The 16,811-nt window shown below is 42.6% G+C and overlaps 2 protein-coding genes across 5 annotated transcripts; both read left to right on the top strand.

Annotated features, from left to right (window-relative positions):
* The first annotated feature begins 707 nt into the window (after positions 1–707).
* LOC134023446 (protein tyrosine phosphatase type IVA 3) lies at positions 708–7,688 on the top strand. 2 transcript variants are annotated; one of them, XM_062465578.1, is made up of 6 exons: positions 708–861; positions 4,764–5,411; positions 5,537–5,629; positions 5,871–6,001; positions 6,180–6,254; positions 6,541–7,688. In XM_062465578.1, exons 2-6 carry the CDS (start codon positions 5,307–5,309, stop codon positions 6,656–6,658), a joined length of 522 nt encoding a protein of 173 aa, XP_062321562.1. In that variant the 5' UTR covers positions 708–861; positions 4,764–5,306; the 3' UTR covers positions 6,659–7,688. The 2 variants fall into 2 exon arrangements, with proteins under 2 accessions (XP_062321562.1, XP_062321561.1); XM_062465577.1 differs by lacking the exon at positions 708–861 and adding an exon at positions 3,761–3,916.
* Positions 7,689–9,396: 1,708 nt separating this feature from the next.
* Positions 9,397–15,832, top strand: dync1i1 (dynein, cytoplasmic 1, intermediate chain 1). Of its 3 annotated transcripts, none has more exons than XM_062465572.1 (17): positions 9,397–9,607; positions 10,394–10,507; positions 10,621–10,735; positions 11,208–11,298; positions 11,784–11,843; positions 12,278–12,393; positions 12,481–12,564; positions 12,710–12,872; positions 12,954–13,053; positions 13,177–13,302; positions 13,644–13,790; positions 13,955–14,068; positions 14,152–14,285; positions 14,408–14,552; positions 14,722–14,862; positions 15,235–15,360; positions 15,474–15,832. In XM_062465572.1, exons 2-17 carry the CDS (start codon positions 10,400–10,402, stop codon positions 15,579–15,581), a joined length of 1,878 nt encoding a protein of 625 aa, XP_062321556.1. In that variant the 5' UTR covers positions 9,397–9,607; positions 10,394–10,399; the 3' UTR covers positions 15,582–15,832. The 3 variants fall into 3 exon arrangements, with proteins under 3 accessions (XP_062321556.1, XP_062321557.1, XP_062321558.1); XM_062465573.1 differs by having other exon boundaries at positions 9,398–9,607; positions 11,241–11,298; XM_062465574.1 differs by lacking the exons at positions 9,397–9,607; positions 10,394–10,507; positions 10,621–10,735; positions 11,208–11,298 and adding an exon at positions 11,314–11,499.
* The last annotated feature ends 979 nt before the right edge of the window (positions 15,833–16,811 follow it).

Raw genomic sequence — 16,811 nt, 5'->3', positions numbered from 1 at the left:
CATTAGACTGAAGAATAGTTTTGTGTCTAAATGGAAATCCTACAGCAAGAAAGCTCTCCTTTCTTTTTTTTTTTTTTTTACAGGATGAGACGTTTAATACAAACTTTCTCCTTCTAAAACTGTTATTTTTCACCATCATTCTAAAATAGGGAAATGGTATCTTCACTGTAATCATGTATTGGATTCGCTCAATATTTCAACTGGAAAATAGCTAACGGTGTATGACAAGATGTATAGGTGTAATTTTTGAAAGCCAGCGAGATAAATGTGTTGCTGCTTGGTTGGATATGGGCATCTAAATACAAAACTAGGTAATTGTACAGAAATTAAAACACGTTTGTATAAAAGACATATTTTTGTACTTCATCAGATCTCTACATGCATGTCAGCAATAAACTTTGATATGGAAACAATTGTTTGTGTTTTGTTAGCTACTGTATTCAACATGGGGCAACTAGCTCTCAACTTTAGCAAGATGAAAGTTAACGTCATTACCTTTTTATACTTGACCAGTAGGTGGAGTACTTTTTGAAATATTATGAAATGTAATGTATGCTTAACTTTGCTTTGTGTAAGACCATTTCGTTTGGTCGCTTTTTACATTTTACTCTACTACTAATAGCACTAGAAAGGAACCACAAAAAAAGGTCCATGTGTGCGCAGTGATTCAGAGATTATTTGTGACGTTTGGTTTCCATGGAGACAGTGATGGAGATGAAACGTCATTGTTGTCGTTCTCGATGCACATGGACAGAATTCGACTGATTTATGACAGTGTAAACAATGCAAAATTGAGTAATTAATAGAAAAATATAGAGGAACCGATGGTGACATAGACTCAAATATTCTATCTTGGAGAGGGTAAGTCTCTAGAATGCTTCGTTAGCTCGTGCCGTTTAAAGGCTCGCGCAGTATTAAACGCGCTAGCGCGTTAGCTATTTATCTAGCTAGCAAACTAAGTAATTATTCTGAGATTTATCCTTAAAGTTTTATCTTAAACGTATTCTAGTTTAGGTCTGCATTGTGCGTGTAGCTGGCTTGCACTACTAGATTACTATATTCACTATTTAGTGATCAATTTAACCTTACTGCCGATATGTTTAGTGGCTAGGATAGGATAGTGGCTAGCTAGCTAGGTATTATGGGTTAGGTAGCTAGTCGGTAATAGCTAGTGCTAGTTAATTGAAGTAGCCTAGCTAAATGGAAACATTTTAACCTGCCTTGCAACCAACGTCATCTCACAAAAGCATATAGGTTACTGTTTGTAGAATGCATGGAAATGTATACTTATACGAATTTGCGAGTACCGTGTTTGTTTATCACATGAATTCTGGACACCCAACCTAACATATGATAGTTATCATGACAATAAAATAGTTTCCTATCACTAGCTATCCGACTTTCAGCAAGTAACGTTAATGCTTGTGGGGAATCGTTCTTAATCATCGACGTTATTACATCTATTATAAATAACGAATTCGTCTACGCCACTGGTAATGCTCCAATTGTCACAATGCAAATTGTGGTTCTAGCAACGTATTCGATTGTTTAATTACGAAGATAAAGGTGTAAAAGTAGAGGCACGGGGAGAGAAGGAATCAAAGTGTCAATAAAGTAGTAGCTGGCTAGTCTGTTTCTGTTGGGATTGCGGTACGGTTAGGGGTCAGGTTGTCATGCCTTCCGTATAGATTAATAAATATTGTCTGAAATATTGCGTCCATTGAATGCGGTGGGCCTCATAGACTAGAACTTGGTTGAGATGTTTTGTAATTAATGTGGTCTTGGGTATTGGGTGTCCCATGCCCCTTTTCCTGTTTATGTTCATCTGGTTTGACCTTCTAAGTTGTGCAATCCTGGAAGCTCATGGCAGTAGTCAGACTCTCACACAACCATGGTCTGTTCTTGAAACTCTTAAGAGTCCGAATAGACCCTTGGGAAGCAAGGGGATGTCCTTGTGGTGAAAATACCATGCTGTTGGGAATACAGTTGTAGACAGGGCTACCTTATATCCAGGTCAGTGTATATCAACCACAAAACAACATGCTATTAAACAGTCATAATAAAATAAAACCAATTTTACACATTCGACAGCACTTAAAAGCAGTTAAGATTTCCTGATTGGTTGAACTATGGCAATGCAATTCTAACAAGTGCCTATGTGCCACTGGCTGCCCATTCATGGAAACTCATGATGCTGCTCATGTATGTCTCATCATGTGCTGCCTGTGTGACTGTAACTTTGAGGACTGGCACGTGCTCAGGTTTCATAACAAGTGCCTAGCTCTCGGAGGAATGTGGAATCCCTGGCTCTCCTAGTCTGAGGCCAAGCTATATTTATGGGCTAGCAGCTGCTGCTGGTCTATTTCGAGAGCAGGTGGCAGAGAGAAGAGCACTGAACTGAAGAATCAAACAATGCTACTTGTCCAGTACACCTCTCCTCTCCTGGGTCTGTCAGCAGCAGACCTCACCTGGGAAAGCACCTGTAGACTGGTGCCAAACATGCAACACACACACATGCACTCTCAATACCAGGGGGAACCTCACATGGGTTACCAGTCCCAAGACCTAAAACACACTGGTCTTGTAAACACACACTCAAAGCCTAAGTCTGGCCCTCAAGTATAGGAGACATGCTGTTGAGATAGAGTAGGGATCTCTACTGGCCACCTCCCAGGTGAGTGAGGACCTCATTTAGTTATCTGCTATAAAGACGACAACAACCATGACCTGCTTGTGATTAGAGGTAAAGACATTGGCTCTGTGGAACCTTTCACTGCAGCCTTGTGTAAAAGGATTAGACCGAGAAGTGTTAAGTCCTGGCCAGAAAAGTGGAGTAGAGAGGGATGAGGACTTGTTTTTTTGATGACTGGTCGTGAGATTAGGTTAGCCAGCAAAGGCAAGCAAACTTTAGCCAGCACTGAGCCATTGTGAATATGAGAGCAATTATATCTCAGCTAGCAGTCAGTCTGCTTGCTAGTCATTGGCAGGCAGAGAAGGGCTGGGTCTTAGATTTTAGAGAATATGTATGTAAAGGTTTTAAAAGGTTGTTTACCAACCTTTTTATGGTTTTCAATCTCATTACAAAAGTATTTCAGTATCTTGACATTTCTTGACCATTCTTAGTAATCTAAATTTAACTCTAATCTTTCTGAATCTCTTCTATTTCAGTATGATGGTCACAACAAACATGTCATCACATTCTTTATCGGGCACTAATAAGCAAGGACCACTGCATACATTACCACACAGGCTTGGTTTGCAGCTTTTCTGAGAAGGTTATTTTAGCAATCACTATTTACTCTCGTGCCAAGAGTTATCGGCTTGCTGGCTCAAAGAGTTTTCTACTCTTTTCTAAAATAACTTATCACATATCCAAGCCATGTTAACTAGGCTAGCATGGTCTCCGTGTCTGGAAAGCAGTTGGGTGTTAACTTATGTACACAGGCCAGTTACCATATCTGAGAAGGTGACATGCATAGAAATGCCAGCTCTCAGGCTCTACAGGAAGGGGTTACAGATATGTAGGGTTAGCCAAACATGTACTATAACTATAGGTCCGCAATACAGAGTGAGGGGATTTATGCAGGCTTGCTGCTATATGAGGCAGCTTAGTGAACCTTCTAGGTTGACTTGCTGGACGTTCTATTTTTATGGTGGGCCTGGCAAGGGGAGGGGCCGGCAGGGGGAAAAGGCTGAGGGGCAGGGCCTTGCTCTCGCCCTCCTAAGAGCATTAAGTGTGCATTTGTTTGTGACATTAGCAGTTGAGTGCTGTCAGTGTCATATGGCAAGCCAGGGCAGACTCAACTGGCTCAGAGCAGATTCAGTCACTGGAGTCAGCGGTGGGAACTGCCCATGGGACGTGCTTATCACCACAGACACACGCTTTGTCCCTAGAGGAAAACAGACTTACACTAAGGTAAGGGAGAGGAGGGTAACTTAAGGGTAGGAGAGTAAATAGTAGAATAAACTGTGGAAAGAGGAGAGGGTGGTAGTGAATCGGGATATTAGGAAGGTAGGAGTGGAAAAGGTCTACTGGATTACGCTAACAGCAAAGTAGGTGGGGAGGCCTAAGTAGAACAGCCTGACAGGGGAGGAGGGAGAGACAGTGAAGATTAGCCAGATTACTTGGGGCTTTCTTGTGATTCTGTAGTGTGTGTGTGCGTCTGAGAGAGAAGGAGAGTAAATGCAAATGCTTGTTTGTCCAAATCTTCAAGTGTTCTGGAATCCTGTTTCATTTCTTTTGTCCCAGCCATGTTATTATGCCATGTTATTATGCAAGACATGGGCAAGACATGCATATGCATAAGATATGCAAGACATATTATGCAAGACATGGTCTTTGGCTTCCAGCAAGTCTGAAGATAGGCTACCTGGTTATAGAGACATCATGTTTAGAGATGTAGACATTGGTGTGTGAACTATGAAGGTTATGCATTTTGAGTTGATAAGACTGTTGCTACTTTTTAGAAACTATTTTCTAAAAGTCCAACTGTGAACATGACTATAAGTAGCAGAATGCTACAGTAGTACAATGTTCCTTTATTATTGTTACAGAATTCATAAGCTTCTAGTGTGACAAATCAAACCTCTAGTGTGAGTGTAAACCAAGTATTGTTTATTCTTGCATTCTCTGAAATTGTGACCATAGACTTTGTAAATTAGTAGACACATGATCTATGTCAGTTTGTAAGAGTATGTGAAAAAGATGTGGAACAGGATACTCCGGCAGCTAACACCTTTTTCCTCTGTCCTCCTGTATGTAGAGCAGCCCTGTGATTGGTTGGTGGTTGATGGAGTTCTTGCAGGGGAGCGGAGACTACTGCCACGCCCAACATCCCAGCGTCTGAGCCCCTGTGCCCATGGGGAGGATGCCTAGCATCTCCCATCCCTGAATCCCCAAAGGACCCCCCACCCTGCAATCAGGACTCCCCTGCACCTACACCCAGAACACCCCTTGCCACGATTGTACCTGACTTCCAGACCAGCTCACCAGATGGGGTAGCGAGTCAGGGGTCAAAGGGCAGAGTAAGCTACCGCCAGACCGACAAGTGTCTTCTATTGCTCCCCTGCCCTGGAGGACCAGAACCATAAAATCCTACTGGACCCTACAGTGTCTCTGAGGGACCAGTGGGACACTAGGGGCCCTGACACTTGGCTAGCCCCTGCAGCTTTGAGCCGAGGCTAAGACTGGTCACAGCCCACTGGCTAACAGCTACCCAGACACTGAACTGGTGGACTGTGGCCTCTGCTGCCTTTGAGAGAAGGAGAACAAGGGGTTTTTCTGTCTTAGCAGCGGCCACTACAGTATGGCTAACATGAATCGCCCAGCGCCAGTGGAACTCAGCCACAAGAACATGCGCTTCCTCATCACACACAACCCTACCAACTCCACCCTAGGCACCTTCATCGAGGTGAGATCACAGACATCCAGTCCCATATCTTCATGACAATAGACGTATACTGTTCTTCTGTAGTCCAGTTGTTCCATATTGGCACTGGTTGTGTTACACAGTTGTGCCGCCATTTGTCTATCCAGGACCTAAAGAAGTATGGTGCGACTACGGTCGTCAGAGTGTGTGAGGTCACTTACGACAAAACTCCCCTGGAGAATGATGGCATCACAGTCATGGTGAGTCATTAGCACCAACTTCTGGTCTTCCCTGGTATAGTGTCTTGAGCAGTACCCTCCCAGGGACATAAATATGTACACACACACACACACACATCTGTTCGAGAGTCTTTTGACTTCCCAGTTTCTGGAAGTCCAGGTGGTGTGCACAAAACAGGACAGATAGACAGTAGTCTGTGAATTTATGTGTTTCAAAAACATTCCAAATATGTGTGTTTCATGACATTCGATCTTGGTCCAGGACTGGCCCTTTGATGATGGTGCACCCCCCCCCACCAAGATTGTGGATGATTGGTTGAGCCTACTGAAGAACAAGTTCTTTGAAGACCCAGGATGCTGCGTGGCTGTCCACTGTGTGGCTGGACTGGGACGGTGAGACCATACATCCACACTAACCCAGGCTGAACGCAAAACATGCCAGGCCACATACACTCTCAGAACTCCGAACACAGCCAATGACATTTCCTGTTGTTATTTGCCAATGCTGGATATGAGAGCTATCATTGGTTGATCAGTTTCATAAACTTTGGCTTACCTCTGTGTCCTTCAGGGCTCCTGTACTTGTGGCACTGGCACTGATTGAGAGTGGCATGAAGTATGAGGATGCCATTCAGTTCATCAGACAGTGAGTCAACGAATCAAAACAACTTCAAACAGCAATGATGTGCTTTACAAGGGAGTGGAAATATATAATTTTCTAATCCCAAATCCATTATGACACCTTCTACAGAGACATGGCAGGAGCGCTTAATCCTAGTGCTGGTCTAATAGTCATGAAAAGTCTTTATTTGTGTATTTATTAATTTATTTTTATAAATCAATTTAAAATACTCGTTTTAGTTCATGACTAGAACCACACCAAAGAAATGTAAGAGAGAGAGTCTCAACTACTGTTCCTGTCTATGTTCCAGGAAGCGCAGAGGAGCCATCAACAGCAAGCAGCTGACCTACCTGGAGAAATACCGACCCAAACAACGGTTACGCTTCAAAGAACCTCACAACCACAAGAACAAGTGCTGCACCATGTGACTCACAAAACTGTGTCTGGGGAACCGTTTTGGACCGGACACAGTCCTCTCTCTCTTTCTTTTTAAGTCACCCCCCTGTTTCCTCCTACCACCTTCATCCAGGATTCTGTCAACCTCCTTTTTCAGTTGGATCTCCTGTCCCTCCTCCCTTCTCTTACACACACACACACACACGTGCGCCTACATTCACTCTCTCAGGGCTGCCAGAGACTCACTCATCTACAGCCTGGCTAATCTGGCTAAGAGGAAAATCATGACCTGGGACTGGGCACACACACAAACAGACACGCTCAGACGCACTACACCAATTATCTACCAGCAACAGAGTGATCTGTGTGCCAGTCCAGCTCTTGTGCCTCTTTGTCGGGCATCGCCCCCTACAGGACACTCAGGACACCACACCCCTGACAGCCACTATTATGAATGAAATCATGAAACACACTTTGATGTTGCTGTCAGTCTTTTTATCCGTTTCTGAAAACATGTACAGTTTGATGTCTTTGTTAACTCGCCATTACAGAGGAAAGCCACCTTGCTCTTTTTTATGTGTTTTTGTATGTTTCATAATGCATTATGTCAAATCTGCCTCTCCTCCTTGTTTGGAGATTGTAGAGGTTAAATGTGGGGCAAGGTTTTGTGGTGGGTGAGTTGGCTTACTTTTTATAGTAATTATTTTGTATGAAATACTCTGGGATTAGAACTGCACCACTAGCTGCTTACTGTGTTTTGTTTCTTTGTGTGTGTGCGTGTCAGTCAGTGTGTGCGTCTTGAGTGTGTGCATGTGTGTTTAGGTAACACTATTTTTAGAAGACAATATGGCACAGATTAGTTTGGTTGTGAGGTCGTTCAGAAGGAGGTCTGAGGTCTGGTTGCAGTTTGAAGGACTGCCATACTTCTGAATGGCTTCAGGTGAAACCTGGAACGGAGCATGTCATGGCAATGCTGTTCCATTCCTCTGCCTTGAAAGTACCCACTTCTGATTGTTCACGGTGAATGAAGTACATGTAATAAAGAGTAAGGAATATGTATCACTGTTTTGTGGAAGTCATTCAGTGAAATGCCTATTGAGTTATACATGCGGAACAAGATCATGAAAAGATGTACCGTGTTATTGATCGATCAACGTGAAGAAAGTCACCTCTGAGATAAGTCCAATGGTGGCAACTTCTGTATTAATCTGAGAGTAGTAACATCTATCTTGATAGCCCTCAAAAGCAAAAGTGTCCTATAGCTTTCTGGCTGTGCCAGAAAACAGCTGCAAATTAACTACCTGAGCATGTTTAAAATTAAGCGAGTGGGAAATGTTGAGCTAAAAAGTACATTTAGACACACTTGTTGCGAGAAAACCATAAAACAAAATGTATCATTTGACTAGATGTCATGGACTCAAGGAAAATGTTTGTAGACAGTTGGTTCAATAAAACAGGTTTTGAGGAAATATAATGAAGTTAATCAGCCCTAGGTTGTAATCACATCCAGGTACACAAAATGTTGGTACAGGAAGAAGCACCCAGCGGTTAGTGTTTCCCTGGAACCTGAACTTGTGGAATGTTCAGTCAAGAATTAAACAAAGGCCATAGGGTTTCCTCCTGGTGTATGGAAGCAAATTGTTACCAAAATTCAAATGAAAATGCATTTCCAGAAATGCATTTGCATTTTAAGAATGTGGCTGCATTATTTGACTCATAAATGAAATTAGTAATCAATCATCCTATTTGCATTTTAATTTTCTTCTTCAAGAGTGCTCAATCTTTCACTTAATTAAAATGAAAAAGAAATAGACATTTGAGATTTAATTTTCAAAACATGCCCCAGCAAATAGATACCAAAATTCAATTTGAAATGTAAAATTTGAAAATTAAAATGCATTTTCATTTTAAGAACGTGACTGCAAAATCGTGACCACAATTCAAATTCAAATGCATTTCCAGAAATGCATTTTCATTTTCAAGAACGTGGCTGCAAAATCGTGACCACAATTCAAATTCAAATGCATTTCCAGAAATGCATTTTCATTTTAAGAACGTGGCTGCAAAATCGTGACCACAATTCAAATTCAAATGCATTTCCAGAAATGCATTTTCATTTTAAGAACGTGGCTGTAAAATCGTGACCACAATTCAAATTCAAATGCATTTGCAGAAATGCAAAATGAACGAAAAAGCATTCTGATCCGGCGCAGCAGAGTGACGTCAGTAGCCGCTCTTCTTCAGCTCCCTGCTGACCGAGCTATCCATCTTGTTCGGTAGGGGGCGGTGTGCACATCTGCATTGCATTACATTGCAAATGTGCCGGGAAATTGATTGAATTGCCGGGTCTTTAGAGGACGCATCACAGACTGAGCAACTTGATGTCAAACAATGAATAAAACAGTGGCAGAGCTACTATTAATGTGTAAATCTGTGACGGCAGAGTATGCAGCCAAGCTCTCTATGACTTGTTCTACTCGGTCACGGGCATCAGACTCAGATATATTATTAGATTCTACTGCTATATTCGTCTGCTAAATGACTAAATGTAAATGTAAACGTTAGCCCCCACACATTACACGTATTATAAATAATACTTTATATATATATTTTGAAGGGAGAAGAAAGTTTACTTTTGACAGTCAAATAATAAGTACATTTTGTCTCACATCCTTTATTTTGAAAAGTTTAGATCAGAGCCATAGAAATTTTCTATGGCTCTGGTTTAGATAAAAATTAACCGGAAATAAGGTAGAAGGTGGCCAGAGAATGTCTGGGGTGGCTTTGGCTTGGCTTCACCTAAGCTAACTGGAGAAAGAAAGACCTCATTGTATATTTTCGTTAATATTCTCTCTATCCTCGGATCGATTGAACATCATAAATGACCTATTTATGTGTGCACCGCAGTTAGATTTCTTGCTATAACGTTAAATTGTTGCAGGAGCAGCAAAGAAACAGTTACAGACGCAAATCAAGGCACGGTATGGCGCATCTATTTGCAGTGCATGATTGTGACTAGCTAGCAATTCATTGTGTAGCATCATCATTCGCATTCACTAATTTGTGAGCGGCGATTTGAAAAAAGCTTATTGATTTGACATCAGTAGGCTAAACAGTACATTGTTGCCCGTGACATCTCATTTTCCATATTGCTATTATTTTTCATCTTTGTGTTTGTTGAATTGATTTCATTTTATTAGCTAACTAGCTTGCGAAATCATCCACACGGTCCCAGATTTCTCCATTGTCCGAATTGTGTTGAGTAATAAAGTATTTTCCCTCGATTTTGTTTTGTCATTTTCTGTGTTTATTTTAATTTTCAGTTTTGTTGCACATCCACAGCCCCACCCATTTAATTATTTGTTTGCCAACGAATGATGAATATAAACGCATTTGTATGTTTATACATTTGCCTAGCGTCCATTGTTTTTGTAATGACATGATAGGCCTTCAGTTTTGAAAAATTGTGTTTACACTTAAGTTTCTCTAAAGACCCAGGGCTTGCAGGCAACCATGGAACCTCAAGCCACATTAGTTCTCGTAGACATAAAAGGCTCGTGTCTACTGTTCTCGCTAATCTTTCAATTAACAATTTTGTGCTAGAGAAGTAGAATTAGTATGATAGCTGTTGTTTTTTCCCCATAATGTATGTCAATTAATGGGTTACAATAGAGATGGCTCAAGTCAGGGTCAAACTCATTCATAGGAACATAAACAATAAGTCAAATGTAAAAGAGCAGGACGGTGGTTTTGTTTCCAACCAATAGGCAAAGATGTCAGACAAAAGCGACCTAAAGGCTGAGCTGGAGCGTAAGAAACAACGCTTAGCTCAAATAAGAGAAGAAAAGAAGAGAAAGGAAGAGGAAAAGAAAAAGAAAGACGTAAGACCCACTTTCGATTTGCCTTGGTGTTATCCCTAGTGACATTTTGCTTACTGTTTGCTTTGCTCCCATCTCTTTCCTCTTACTGTCTACCCCTTTCCCCCTGTGCTCAGTCTGATACACAACAGCAGCAAGAGGCTGTCTCTGAGGATTCTGACTTGGATCGCAAACGCAGAGAGACAGAGGCACTTCTGCAGAGTATTGGCATTTCTCCTGAACCTCCCCTAGGTACAGACCTTATATAAGTACATGGTTAACATTTTAGTGAGCGCAATCTCTCGTGCAAGGTTATTTTTTCTTCCGAGTTTGGTGGGGAGCCACGGATGTTGGACGTTCTTGATCACAGCACAGTACAATGAAATGACATTAAATCCAAGCATCTAGATGTATGTGTCCCATGTAGGAACATTCCATAACACACACCTAAGAAGTGGATGTAAAATTACGAAATATAAGCAAGTGGTTACATTCAAATTCACATAGAAATCGATATACATTCTTTGAAGTGGGCAACCATAGGTAAGACACATGACAAATCTCTCCCTTTTTCTCTTGAATTTATTTTGTCTTTGCTTTTAACCATCCTGTTGATTTGATTCCTGTGGGATTGGCTGTGACTGGGTATGGTTATGATAATGCTGGCCACCAGTGCAGCCCCTGCAGCCACTCACCTGGGATACCTGTTATTTTCATTATTTAGTCCCAACCCCTCTGTCTCCCTCTTCGCTATCAGTCAGCACCTGTAGTGAAGCGGGCAGCCTGGAGTCTGTGGATGGAGGGACAGGGGGCCGGTAAGGAACTTAAACTCTCACCCATCCTCATTTCTCCTCACGTCCTCTCCTCATGCCCACCTTCTCCTTTCCCTAATCCTCTTCTATATCCTCAACTCTGTCTCACCTCTTTCAACCTCATCCTTCCACACTGGTAGCAACACATGTCTTATGGTTATCCTCTTTTGTTTTTTACATCTGTAAATGGAACGCCAGATATCGGTAAGGACCAGTCTGTGTAGTACTGCTGTGGAGAATGCATCATATCATCAAGACCAATAGTTCTGTGATGCTTACTTTAGTGGCCTGGAGTCACATCAGTGTAATCCATGTTGGGTCTCGTTACGTGACATGCATAGTTGTATCAGGCTTAAGCCAGTGATGTGGAGTGAGTTTTTTTTGTGTGTGTTTGTGTACCCAATGTCTAGCATGACATCGTGCATCTTCAGTATCCTGAGTGTGGTTTAATGAGATGTGCTTTTGGTGCTCCCTGCTACCATGTCTAGGGCTCTGCAGTGGGACTCTGATCCCTCTACACTGCAGCTTTTAGCAGACTCAGACCTGGGGTAAGTCTCTCTCCTTTCAATGTCCCTGTGTCAGCAGGGACTTACACAAAGATGAAAAGTAACAAAGTACAAATACTTCATTACTGTACTTAAGTAGATTTTTCTGGTTACTTCACTATTTATTTTTCTGACAACTTTTTACTTTCACTCCTGAACTTTTCTTTACACAAATATCTGTACTTTATACTTCTAAACATTTTCAAACCAGGCTCGTTACTCTGGTTTTTATCTGTATTTGGTGGCATGAGCATGAAACTAAAACAGTAGTAATGGCTAGTGAAATGGCTACTACTAAATGGTAGTAGTGGCTTGAGTGAAAAAGTATAGTCAGTACTTCAACTTTTAAACACGAGTATGTACTTTTGCCATCTCTGGATTTACAGGGCCGAGTCCAAAGCTTTCTATGATTCTGTTTTTTCTCTTCTTCTCATAAGGCGCAGGATGTGTAGACTTGGGCCATCAAAGATTATCCAGGTTGACTTCCTCCCCAAAGAGGTGGTGAGCTACACTAAAGAGACCCAAACACCCATAGCCCCCAATCCCAAAGACGGTAAAAATAATCATATGCTCAATACAGATGGATACAGAATCTAGACACTGATGATCCTCAGGATTTGTCTGTTGTTTCTGCCCTTAGAGGAAGAAGAAGAAGAGGAGGAGGTTCCAGAACCTCAAATGAGCCAACCAGAGGAGAAGGAGGAGTCAGTGGAGAAGAAGGAAGGTGAGAAGGACCAATATCCCCAACCCTTCTCCAGTCTGTCAAACAACACCCTAAACCTAAAATAGTAAAGCCTTGGCTAAGTTAAAAGTCTAGACTTCTTTTCAGAAAGAGTTCTAGGAAAAACATGCGTTTGTTCGTGTTTCAGATGCACCAAGAGAGCTGACAGAAGAGGAGAGCCAACAAATGCTTCACTCTGAGGACTTCCGGGTATTCTTTGATTGGTCCGTACGTGTGGTGGAAAGGGCACTGGCTGAGGAGGCAGACATCTTGTTTGATTATAGCGGCAGAGACCTACAAGACAAGGATGGGTGAGAATATCCTTCCAAATGAACAACATAATTACGACTTGACTGAAGAACATGGCTGATTTTTTCCCCCTCCAATTTTAGGGATATGCAGGGTGGGTTGAATCTCTCTTTTAATCGACAATTCTACGATGAACACTGGTCAAAACATAGAGTCGTCACCTGCCTCGACTGGTCTCCACAGGTACCATACAATCTGTGTCATTGTAACCATTCTCTCATAGTTATTAACTTCCTCAAGTCCATTGCTCAGTTACCTGTGTGTGTGTGTGTGTGTGTGTGTGTGTGTGTTTGTGTGTGTGTACAGCACCCTGAACTGCTGGTGGCCTCCTACAACAGCAATGAGGATGCTCCCCAGGAGCCTGATGGTGTGGCTCTGGTTTGGAACATGAAGTTCAAAAAGATGACTCCAGAATTCATATTCCACTGTCAGGTAGGAAATGATGTCCATCTCTCCGTCCAATTCTCCCCCCGTACTTTCTATGTGCCTTCTTCTTGTTGTGTTGGTTAACAAACTACTTGTTTTTATTCACATACATTTACATTTAGTCATTTATCAGCCACTCTTATCCAGAGAGACTTACAGTAAATACAGGGACATTCCCCCGAGGCAAGTAGGGTGAAGTGCCTTGCCCAAGGACACAACGTCATTTTTCTGGCCGGGAATCGAACAGGCAACCTTCTGATTAATAGCCAGATTCCCTAACCGCTCAGCCATCTGACTCCTCAACATATTGTTTCATGAACAATGACACCTCGTCCTCCCTCCTCCAGTCTTCAGTGATGTCGGTGGGTTTTGCCCAGTTCCATCCCAACCTGATTGTGGGAGGGACATACTCAGGTCAGATTGTCTTGTGGGACAACCGCAGCCATAGACGCACCCCTGTTCAGAGGAGCCCATTGTCCTCCGCAGCTCACACAGTAAGCACTTAATTCTCTCTTCCATGAAATTATGGGTATAGTAAATTGATTGATCTATGACCAATACGAATAGGATACTATGCTGGCAGAAACATACAATCCTGAACGACATAAACAAAAGTCAAGAACAATGGCATAGCTCTGATGCCATATGCTTTCCATAGCACCCTGTGTACTGTGTCAATGTGGTGGGAACTCAGAACGCCAACAACCTGATCACCGTGTCAACGGACGGAAAGATGTGTTCCTGGAGTCTGGACATGCTCTCTCAGCCTCAGGTCAGTCTTGTGTCGGTCTCTGTCCTATTACACATTTAATTGGACTGTTGATGCTAACTCTGTGTGTGTCCTCTATTGAACAGGAGAGTATAGAGCTGATGTACAACAAGTCTAGGTCTGTAGCCGTCACAGGGATGGCCTTTCCAACTGGAGACGTGAACAATTTTGTGGTGGGAAGTGAGGAGGGGCTGGTCTATTCTGCCTCCCGTCACGGCAGGTCAGTCACACCAGGTGGACACGCCGGTCTAGTCCAATACACTCAGAGTAGTAATATAAGTCACATCTTCAGTGGGAAGACTGAAAGGGCTGAGATTGTTTGTGTGTGCGTTTCTCCTTCAGTAAGGCAGGCATAGCAGAGATGTTCGAGGGGCATCAGGGTCCAGTTACAGGCATCAGCTGCCACAATGCTGTGGGAGGAGTTGACTTCTCACACCTCTTTATTACCTCCTCGTTTGATTGGACGGTAAAACTGTGGAGCACAAAGGTAACGCCTAACCAACTGATGCTACGGTGTTATGCTCCTACTTCGTCGACTTGCTGCCCTCGGAAGTCTTTCGCCTGAATTATCAACTGTAACAATATCGACCACCTCTTTTCTTGTGTTCTTCTGCCTAATGCCTGCCTGCTTATTTCTGTCGGTTTTTCCTGTCTAGCACAACAAGCCACTGTACTCGTTTGAGGACAACGCAGATTACGTGTATGATGTCATGTGGTCTCCGGTCCATCCAGCAGTGTTTGCGTCCGTAGATGGGAGGGGTCGCCTGGACCTGTGGAACCTCAACAACGATACAGAGGTGAGTCACAGCTCGTTCTGTGGCTCACATCATTTACATTTAGTCATTTAGCAGACGCTCTTATCCAGAGCGACTTACAGTAAGTACAGGGACATTCCCCCGAGGCAAGTAGGGTGAAGTGCCTTGCCCAAGGACACAATGTCATTTGGCACGGCCAGGAATCAAACCGGCGACCTTCTGATTACTAGCCCGATTCTCTAACTCGCTCAGCCAGCTGACTCCCATCGCTAACACTACATCATAACAGTTAAACCTGACCTGTCACAGAAAACCCCATGCCTTTGTTTTGGGGGGGGGGATGCTGATGTTTATGTGTGTAACTACCGTACGGTATGTAGGCTAGCGATGACTCATGATGAGATGTGTTTTTAGGTTCCGTGCGCCAGCGTGACGATGGAGGGGCCGTGCGCTTTAAACCAGGTCAGGTGGTCGTCGGGAGGCAAAGAGGTTGCCGTGGGTGACTCTGAGGGCGGCGTTGGGATTTACGATGTTGGAGAGGTGAGATGTTGAACATCAGTAATGGAGCTGGTGGGCGTCCACCTGAGAACCAAAAAAGGAGATCCTGTTACTGACCTCCTGACATACTGCTAACATGTTTGTATGTCTCACAGCTGGCGGTGCCCCATGCTGATGATTGGAGCCGCTTCGCCCGGACACTGGAGGAGCTACGCTCCCATGGTGATGGCGAGGGGGAGGGGGGCACGGAGCTGGCCGGCTGATACCTCTTTACCCCTTTACCAGTCGGGGCATCAGGCACCATCAAGACAGACACTCACATTGCCCAATCATATCATGGAACGGCACTGATTTTGTCAGCCAAGAAGGATGTGTTCAGTATTCTAACAATGCCTGGTCTGAAGTGAATTCTCACTTTGGTGGGTTAATGAATCACTGTGATCCAGTTTCATGCTCAGGCTTAAAAGAAAACAGTTGACCAGCAAGAACGCTAATATATTTTATTTGTGCTTAACTTTTGAAAAATTATCATTTTAATTATTAATCTCAACATGATAGATTGCAATGAGCTATAATCTGTATGACATATTCTGTATAAGAAAGTGTTTAATTCAAATGTCAAATCGAAAATGGAGGTCTATTGACTAATTCCTTTAATAAAAAAAATAAAAAAAACATAATATTTTGAAGAATATTATCAATCCTTGTCATGTAAAATATCATATTTAATTGAAAATATTTTGTGAACTATTGCGTCTTTGCAATTGCTTTATGTCTACTTTTCTTCTTTATGGTTTATTTTGCGTTTGGAATGAAACATTTCCACTAACCTATGTATTTTTGTGTCTCGCTGTGTGTGTTGTGCATGTGCTGTGTTGATTGGAAAATAAGTATCTTTATATTAAGAGTTTTAATCATACGTATTTAAAAAATCTGATCAAATAAATAATCCTGTATAGGCCTATGCCAGTTCTTGTTTCTCAAAATGAAGATAAACAGACCCACTGGTCTTACGCACCACCGGTGTTACCACATTTTGCTAGTGAATACAGTGTTGGTAACGATGGGACTGAGAATTAGACCCATGTCATGATGGCTAGTTGTAGGACAGTGCGGCATAATGTGGTTTTAGAACACGCGGAGTCCTGTTACCATGACAATTACGTCAATATTAGTGTCGGTAACTAAAGGTCATTCTAAAGACAAGCGCCAGTCAGACGGAAGGAAACAGAATGGCGGAAGAAAACTTCTCAGTGTGCAATTCAAGCCGGATGATGATATAGTTTTAGTCACTTTAACGCATTTTTTATTTGTTTTGTGTAATTCCGTTTCCCTGGTTGTTGTGCGATGCACGGTCGAGAAAAGGACACAAGCTCTGCCGTATTGTTTGCATTCCAGAGCAAAGCTTGTGGATTACCGTTGACTTCTCTTGCTAATAGCTTTCAATGCTGTAGCACTACATGCTATGCTATTCGGTAGACTTTTTGTCGGAC

This window comes from Osmerus eperlanus, chromosome 7 (assembly GCF_963692335.1).
Source record: "Osmerus eperlanus chromosome 7, fOsmEpe2.1, whole genome shotgun sequence".
In the NCBI taxonomy this organism is placed as follows: Eukaryota; Metazoa; Chordata; class Actinopteri; order Osmeriformes; family Osmeridae; genus Osmerus; species Osmerus eperlanus.
The sequence above is the reverse complement of the archived record's forward strand: the minus strand, read 5'-3'. Positions and strand labels throughout refer to the sequence as shown.